This window comes from Cynoglossus semilaevis, chromosome 12, assembly GCF_000523025.1.
Source record: "Cynoglossus semilaevis isolate Cse_v1.0 chromosome 12, Cse_v1.0, whole genome shotgun sequence".
Classification (NCBI taxonomy): Eukaryota; Metazoa; Chordata; class Actinopteri; order Pleuronectiformes; family Cynoglossidae; genus Cynoglossus; species Cynoglossus semilaevis.
In genome coordinates this window covers 12,341,725-12,349,763 of record NC_024318.1, presented here as the reverse complement: position 1 = coordinate 12,349,763, position 8,039 = coordinate 12,341,725, and the positions used below count along the sequence as shown (strand labels likewise).

Below are 8,039 nucleotides of genomic sequence, written 5' to 3'. Positions count from 1 at the left end.
ACTCCCCCAAAAAACGCAGCCCATATAGTTTAAGCGACAGTGAGCGCTACTCTTCACTGGTGAAGTCCGTCATGTCATTTAGGGTCAGTGCCCAAACCCCCGAGACCCTCCAGGAGGAGGACGAGCATCTTTATGGACGTATCATCAAGGCTCAAACACCTAAAAGGCAAGAGAGAAGTGAACCAAAAATCTTTCATCCGTTCTCACTTAACGAAAAAAATGAAGAAACAGAAGATTCAGGACATCTACTGCGTATTGCCTTGAAAAGGGATCAAGCGCGTTCTGTGGTACCTAGTGTCACACGTATTCTTCAGCAGACACTGTCCCCGGAGCAGATCTTCTATCTAGAGAGATGGAAGAAAAAGATGATCGCAGATCTTGGGGAGGATGGTTTCAAAGAATATACGCAGAGTACGTTTTGTAACATTTTAAAATGAATCGATTTGTTTCATTGATCTTTATAGAAATGGTCAATATTGATATTTGGAAATCCAAACAGCTGATGATGACGAAAGTTCATAGATAATCATTATCTAACAATTTATTTACACTTCTTGGAAAAACGCGTCATTGCTTTAAATTCATATTCGAATAATGTGACACAGGGTTTATACGAATTTAAGTTTATACTGATCGAAAGAAAATGTGTTCCTTTCAGATCTGTTTAGGCAAGGACGGCTTTTCCATTCAGCATTGGATGACCTTCTGACATCAGGTGTAACACAGAAAGACCAACAATCCTTAGACACATCAGAGTTTTCGTCTCATGTTCAGGGCTACATGCAGAGCATCACTCACATATTGGAAGACGTCACTGCAGCAAGAGCCATCGAAAGCACTGTTCAACACGACACTTTAAACTATCTGGGAATTGTGGACTGTGTTGCCCGTTACAGGTACATGAGGCAATAATATGCAGCCACCACTGAACATGGTTGTTTTCATTCTTTTCACATGGATCTTTTCTTTACTCACAGAGGTGTGTTATGTGTTATTGACTGGAAAACTTCAGAGAAGCAAAAGCCATTTCTCAGCAACACATTTGACAACCCTGTTCAAGTTGCAGCCTATGCTGGGGCTTTGAACAGTGATGGAAACTACAATTACCAGGTATAACATTGAGAAATGTTTTTACCTTTTATGTCCTAGATTTGAATAATAATTGTATACCAGCTCAACCTGGTGGCACAATTAAAATACACCAATATTAACATCATAATACTTTGTTCCCCCTCCAGGTTGAAAATGGACTCATCGTAGTTGCTTATAAGGATGGTTCGCCTGGCCATGCTCACCAGATCAACACCGAGCTGATGCAGCAGTACTGGAACAGTTGGTTGCTGCGACTGGAGAAGTTCAGAGAGCTGAGTTGAACCTACTGTTTGTACTTTACACAGCAGGAGGACTCTTAGCATTTTTTTTAGATCATCAACTCAGTCACCTTACCCTTCACTAACAAACATTTCAGGCAAACAGACAAACAGAACATACCTGAGATAGACAGGGTTTTTTTTAAGTGGCCCTAACTAACTACGGAGTGGAACTAAGAGTACGTTTTTGAACTCTATTAATGTTAGCACCTGCACTGACAGATAATGTATAAATGAGCCTCCATTAAACTTTTCTGTGACATTATTATAGAAATATTGATGCATTCAAAAAATATTTCTTTATAAATGTAAATGTATGTGGCAGTGTTTTGGGTTTTCTGTGTGATGTTGATTGAAACATTTACTCAAACTATCTTGATGCAAAAATAAAAATACCTTATGTTTTGTACTACATTATATGTTTTGTGTATTTTATTACACTTCATATTGTTGTGGCTGTAAACAATGAAGCCACTAATGAATACATGTGAAACCGCAGTTATATTTAGATATTAAGAGGAACTGCCATAACAGCAGAATATACACTTACTTTTTCTGGTCCGTCAGGTAGAAAATATAGAAACTGCATATAAATTCACATTTTAGAATACATCGACTTTGATACTGTTTAAATCTAGGTATTGCTAAATCTTGAGGTTTGAGGTTGTATGGGTTTTTGGGATTTAATAGATTTTAGTTTTAAAATTAAATACTTAAAAGTTTAAAAAAAAACAGTGTCACATTACAACAGTTTCTGCACTCATTGCAGGTACAAACCAGTCATAAAGGTTAATGTGCTTCTATGATTTTATTCATATAAAGACAGCATGTTCTATTCTCAAAAAATCAAATTATAGATGGAGGACAACTCATAATATATGTTTATGCATGGTAATACTGCATGGGTTAATGAAGGTTATGAAGAAAAAATGACTTAGGACTTGTGAATAATCATTTAAGAATTACTGTGAAGCAGCATAAATGTAAATGTTAATAACTTTGCAGGTTTTTTTGAAGAGAAAACTTTCTTTCGGAAAATGGTTACAATGTGAGCAGTAGCATCAATGAAGATCTCAGCTGGGGTTGTCCGTCTAGCACTGATGTTTTGTTAACCTGATGTCGCTCATCCATGGGCGGCTCCACACAGTAAATGTGCACTCGTAAGTCTAGGGAAATAAAAGGAAAATACAACATTTAAAATAGATGTATTCCAGGAATTAAAAACTATTATCTTAAGAATGGGGAAAGCTGCAGTAAATTACCCGGGCCAGAGCTGGATCAGTTTGTGTGACACACACTTCATTTGAACTCTGTTTTCTGCAGGTACTCCTGGCCAATTTCACAGTAATGCGATAATTAGTACCAGCCACAACCTGAGGAGAGAGATAAGGGTGAGAAATAAAGGAAATGGTGACTATGGTACACCTTTTAAAAAAACGACAGTTTAAAAAACACAGCTGTGCTGCAGACAGCTGCAGGGTATCAGTTAAAAAAACATGTTGTTCCACTTTTCATTCTGTTTCTGTCATCATGACATGTCTTTTTGTTCACTTCCTCTTTGCATGATTATGTCTCAGGGAGCATTTCTGATGTAGTATCAGACTAGGTTAACCAACAGTGACTTCTTAAAGTAGTCATGAGGCCTTAACTGGATAGGTTTATTATGGTAGTATAGTAGTTTCTAACAAAAATACCACCAAAGAATTCAAAGGTTTCCACTCTTGGTCTTTAAGTACAAAGACTTTCTTTACTCACTGTTACATCTTCTTACTCAAACTTAAAATATTCATTGACTTCATGTGACTTTACATACATGAAAAATTGGAAAATGTTCCGAGCCTTGCATGATCTAGCTAATCAACAATGCAATGAGTTAAATAACCGGGCTAAGAACTTTAGTGGTTGTATCTGAGAGTCATATGTACAGTAAAGAAATAAAACACATGCAAGTAATGTCTAATCCTAAGGTCGGCATTCTGACATGATATTATAAGACAAAAAGACATCATATCATATCAGTCAACAAAGTCAACTTACAATTTCTTTAACTCAACTAATCTATGATCATAATTGTTTTAATAAAACAATTATTAAAATAAATACACTCTTACTTTATATTCATAGTTATTATATGAGATGGGTGCTACGGGGTGTTATTCAGTAAGTACGGAAAATGTATTATTTTATTTGTGTAATTGTGCGAACGCCCAAATCTTGTTTTTGTCCGGCCTCATAATCTGAGGTTGAGGCCTAAAATCAGTTTCTTCTGTGAACGGATTTCTTTCCCAATGACGGTATGACGATTAAATATTTACAAAAAACAAACAACAAACGCTTATTCAGCAAATAGGACCTACAGGATAAAACAACAAACAGTTGGCGTTAGGTTTCACTGACTAACCTGTGTCTCGGCCTTGACCACTTCGGCCACTTGGCTCAGGTACATGTCGTTGCTGTCTTGGTTGTGTTTGGCCATAGCAAAGTTCAGAGCACTCTGTACCTCCGGATTATTTGGGTCGGTGTCTCTATATCCCCCGACCAAAAGGCCACCGAACCCGACGGCTAGTACGGCCGCGAGAAAAGCAAAGACGACCTTCCACTGCATGACTCAATTAACAACGACACTCTATCCACCGAAAAGCATCAACAACAACAAGCCTCACCGACCTCACCGACTTATATAAATGTAAATGGGTGCGACTGGCACAGAGGGTGATACACGTCACAGCCAACCAGAATCGGCAACAACATCACGTGGTGGAAGGTTTGATACAACGTATAAACGGCCAATGTCAGTTCACTAGATAGCTAGATAGCTAGCTGGATTGATAGATAGATAGATTTTACAATGTTTGTAGGTAGATTATAGATTAGTCTTATAGGTAATTTTTAGGCTTCTTTTGATGCGTCAAATACTGTCTTTTTTATTAGAATCTGCCTCTATAATACAGAACACACCCTTTTGATCCAAGTGGGTGTGTTGCTGCTGGGAATAGTATACATAGAAAGTATACACAGCATTAGCCTGAAATATTATTAATAGAATATCTAAATACAGTATTACTCATCTAAAACAGAATAGGATGAGCTGGTTATTTGTTTTTCTTTATTCGTATGCAGAACATATACTGAAACAACCTTAGGCATCATTAGAACATCAGCCAAAAGCACTCTCTCAGTATTGAGAATAACTTTATCAGATCAAAGTGTTTGACTTGATAATGGCTCAAAGCCTTGTCTAAAGACGTTTTGTCAAAGACATCCTGTCAGCTACTTCTGTGTCCCGAACAGCAGAGATAAATTTGTATTGGGCAGTCCACAAAACAGCCAGTTATTGAAAACATGATGTCACAGCTGAGGTATTTTATAGCCTACTTGAGTCTGAGTGAGCAATGTGACATTACTTAAAAACTGCAGTAGTCAAATTACGTCTTTTTCTAAAAATCAATGACACAACAAATTCCTTAAAACAGAAGAAAATATAGTTTCGTTTTGTGTCCCTTCTGACACAACAACTCATTGTACATAAAAGCTTAGAAACATAAATACAGTACACTGAACATTTTATTGTACAGCACTTACACTGAATAATGCAGCACATAATTACCATAATTTCACAAAAGCACAAGTTTTGAAAAAACAAATTCTAAAACTTTTAGTTAAATATAACTGTGGTTTTGTGAAATAACGTTTGAAAGACTTCTGTGCCCTGAAGTGGTCACATTGCAACTTCATATGCATATTATGTTTAAAAGTCTGAAACCAATGTTTAAACTAATGTTTTAGGCACAAAAGGTCAGTTGTTTTAAAAATCTTAAATTAAAAAGAATAAATATCCTTATGAGGTAGCACACCAGAATTTTTTATTTTTAAAAAAGTGAAATCAGTAGATAGCATGTAGTGCAATAGAGGATCAGACTTATGATCATAGAATTGCTGGTTTAAATCCCATGACCTGGTGGTGTGTTGTGCAACCCCCCAAACTGCCACACCCATCAGACGCACTAAACTGCAGCTTACTGCTCCTGCTGTCAATGAAAGATAATTCCCCAAAGGTGATTTGTTTTGCAACAACTCCCTCAATTTTATTAACTGTCAAGAATAGTTGTAGATTAATAACATTAAGTTTGACTATGGAGACACACTGAATAGCTGTCTCTTATAATAAACAGTGAAACCCAAGTAAAGTTGCATTATATGTATATGTAAAGAAAGCTTTGACTGTTCAGTATGCTGTAAATACAAATCATTAATATTCCTAAGAAACCCAGATGTTAGGTACTTATGTTCTAATGATCCATTTATTCAATAACAACATATTATTAAATATTATTTCATATTTATCCCCAGTGCAACATGACTTAAAAACCACAAAATGTGTTTTGATATAAAAATCAAAATTGCCAGTGCTCAAATGACATCAAGTGTTTAATAATTGTAAACATACACATAGATGATGATGACAATTTAATGTGTGATTAAGGAAAGCAACATAATGTATTCAAGCTTTTAAGTTTCAGGCTCATAAAAATATATTGCACTGCTTTGATGTGTTGATCTGTTTTCATATAAGCTTGGAGGATTTGTGATACCTGATGTAAAAATGCATAAAACAGTCCTTATAAATATAAACATTACAACGTTCTCCAACATCAAATGCCAAGAAAACAAGTAATAAGTAAAAATGTTCTCCTTGATACATAGGATTAAAAAACAAAACAAAACAAACTTAAACACACTCCACTGATGGTGCCAAGTAACTCCCGGTTGCTTAAACTAACATACTTTGTAAACATACTGTATAAAACAAATACAACTCAATTCATAAATCATTTAAACCTATATTAAAAAGGGATTGAGGGTTGATGGATAAAGAGAGTCCTTGGGTCAGTTGCTAAAACCCTTAATTGTCACTGGTGCCTGAAACCAGACATAGTCCTGCCAGTCTGACTCCTCTGCTCTTACTTCCCTGAAGGAGCTGGGATCCGAAGACAGGGCAATCATTTGGTTTTGAACACGGGTTGGCACTTTAAACTGTAGTTTAGGTCGGAACCATCCTACACCACAGTCCCTATGAGCAAGCACCAAGATAGTGGTGGACATCAATCGCACAGATCGGCTGTCAGACAAGAGATCTGCCACAAAAAGTGTACGAAAAAGTTGCCTCAGGCATGAAGACACTCGAAGACTTTGATCTCCTCCTGATAATACCAGGCCCTCCATGTTGATCTCATAAAGCTCCTTGGGCAAGACAAGGGAGCCACCCATCAGTAGCAGCACACGGGGCACTCTGCTGAGACAAAATAGCAGCTCTAGTTGTTGAAGCACCTCCTCCATGTCTTGCAGGGTCTGCTGACACTTTCTCCATCCTGCATTTGTCTGTTCAGGTCCACGTCTCACTGAGTCTTTATCCTGAGTAAAAAAAGAAAGAAAAACAATAAACTTTGAGACTTTAACTAAAATGTTAAAACAAAACAAAATTATCTACCTGCATTTGAGTGTGCTGCTTCTTTTGGGAGTAGACTAGCTGGTCATAGGTCATGGGGAGCTGCTGCCTCTGGTAAAGAATGCACTTCAGAATTTCGCTTACAAAGCGGCAGCAACCTTCCTGTGTCACAATGCCAGGGAAAATGACGTTCACACAGCCTTGCTCCTGGGCTCTTCTTACTACCTCAGCATCATTGTCCTCTGTGTTGCTGTGATGTTTACTGGGAGTTGTATTCACATCTGGACAGGAAGTCTCTGTTTTTGGATATTGTTTGCCCCAACAATAAAAATAGTACAAGATATGATATTAGATATGCAATCACTCTCACTGCCAGTTATTTAGATAATTAAATGCCAATAGTATGAACAAGGTCACTTTTCCAACACATTTTCACTCTAAATAACTACTGCTACTATGAATAATTAATCTTACATATCACGTTTAAATGGTATGCACAGTTCATAAAAAATATTTAAAAAGTTATGCTTTCATACAGCACAAGCAATTTAATCACATCATAATTTAAGATATGAGATATGAAAAACAAACAAAACAAAACAAAAAACTAATGGATGACTATGGTACGGAATTTTAAATCTAAAACAATGTTTTTTAGAAAAAGGTTTACCTGCGGCGATGGCAGTTAAGACTGTAGTGATGTTTTCTTTGTCTTCTGTATTGTTGTCGCAGCCATATTTTAAATTCGACTTACATTCAGTGGAAACGGCATTTATTTCGGTTATACTATTGACCGTTAAACATGGGTTTACGGCCGTCGGTGAGAACCGTTCCTCAATCTCCTGAGACGTTCGGTGTGAAGTCACGGCGTCTGGAACTCTGTGTACCGTTGAGACTTCACTGGTAACCATCGGTTCCTGTACACTACTCTCGTTTCCTTTTGAAGTCAACAGTGATTTCGTTTGTAACCCATTGTCAACGCCGTTGTTCGTGAATGTAGTTTCCATGTCTTCGATCTGAGATATTGGACTAAAAGCATCCGAAAGTTCTGCCATAACTTTGAATGTCCCCGCCGGTTGTTTGATGCAATGCATCATGGGAAACGTGGCTCTATCGCGAACCTTGAGTACACTAGACATAGCACTTTCCGTTGAAGCATGTGACTACAGAGTGTAACACACCGGAAGTGATATGAACGTCACTAATTTCTTGACGACTTTGCT

The 8,039-nt window shown here is 37.2% G+C and overlaps 3 protein-coding genes across 4 annotated transcripts in view; 1 reads left to right on the top strand and 2 right to left on the bottom strand.

Moving 5' to 3' along the window:
- The window catches only part of mgme1 (mitochondrial genome maintenance exonuclease 1), a 2,308-nt gene extending 526 nt beyond the window's left edge, over positions 1 to 1,782 (top strand). The window contains exons 2-5 of the mRNA XM_017037142.2: positions 1 to 411; positions 659 to 896; positions 978 to 1,110; positions 1,239 to 1,782. Of these exons, the coding sequence (XP_016892631.2) occupies positions 1 to 411; positions 659 to 896; positions 978 to 1,110; positions 1,239 to 1,373 (917 nt within the window). The 3' untranslated portion in view covers positions 1,374 to 1,782. The remainder of the gene's footprint in view (positions 412 to 658; positions 897 to 977; positions 1,111 to 1,238) is intronic.
- A 381-nt stretch (positions 1,783 to 2,163) lies between these two features.
- Positions 2,164 to 4,063, bottom strand: cst3 (cystatin C (amyloid angiopathy and cerebral hemorrhage)). Its single transcript, XM_008322242.3, has 3 exons — positions 3,772 to 4,063; positions 2,633 to 2,743; positions 2,164 to 2,536 (listed from the first exon to the last, which is right to left on the bottom strand). The coding sequence occupies exons 1-3, from the start codon at positions 3,973 to 3,975 to the stop codon at positions 2,462 to 2,464; spliced, it is 390 nt and encodes a 129-aa protein (XP_008320464.1). The 5' UTR covers positions 3,976 to 4,063; the 3' UTR covers positions 2,164 to 2,461.
- Positions 4,064 to 5,824: 1,761 nt separating this feature from the next.
- mad2l1bp (MAD2L1 binding protein) lies at positions 5,825 to 7,987 on the bottom strand. 2 transcript variants are annotated; one of them, XM_008322247.3, is made up of 4 exons: positions 7,487 to 7,987; positions 7,042 to 7,112; positions 6,859 to 6,927; positions 5,825 to 6,782 (listed from the first exon to the last, which is right to left on the bottom strand). In XM_008322247.3, exons 1-4 carry the CDS (start codon positions 7,953 to 7,955, stop codon positions 6,258 to 6,260), a joined length of 1,134 nt encoding a protein of 377 aa, XP_008320469.1. In that variant the 5' UTR covers positions 7,956 to 7,987; the 3' UTR covers positions 5,825 to 6,257. The 2 variants fall into 2 exon arrangements, with proteins under 2 accessions (XP_008320469.1, XP_008320468.1); XM_008322246.3 differs by having other exon boundaries at positions 6,859 to 7,112.
- Between the last annotated feature and the right edge of the window lie 52 nt (positions 7,988 to 8,039).

Excerpts from the sequence above, each read along its gene's own strand:
- cst3 (XM_008322242.3), bottom strand. The coding sequence starts at position 3,975 with ATGCAGTGGAAGGTCGTCTTTGCTTTTCTCGCGGCCGTACTAGCCGTC. Across the intron at positions 2,744-3,771 it reads TGGTCAAGGCCGAGACACAG|GTTGTGGCTGGTACTAATTA; the intron begins GTTAGTCAGTGA and ends CTCTCTCCTCAG. Across the intron at positions 2,537-2,632 it reads CTGATCCAGCTCTGGCCCGG|ACTTACGAGTGCACATTTAC; the intron begins GTAATTTACTGC and ends TTATTTCCCTAG.
- mad2l1bp (XM_008322246.3), bottom strand. The coding sequence starts at position 7,955 with ATGTCTAGTGTACTCAAGGTTCGCGATAGAGCCACGTTTCCCATGATG. Across the intron at positions 7,113-7,486 it reads CTTAACTGCCATCGCCGCAG|AGACTTCCTGTCCAGATGTG; the intron begins GTAAACCTTTTT and ends ATCCAAAAACAG. Across the intron at positions 6,783-6,858 it reads AGCAGCACACTCAAATGCAG|GATAAAGACTCAGTGAGACG; the intron begins GTAGATAATTTT and ends TTTTTTACTCAG.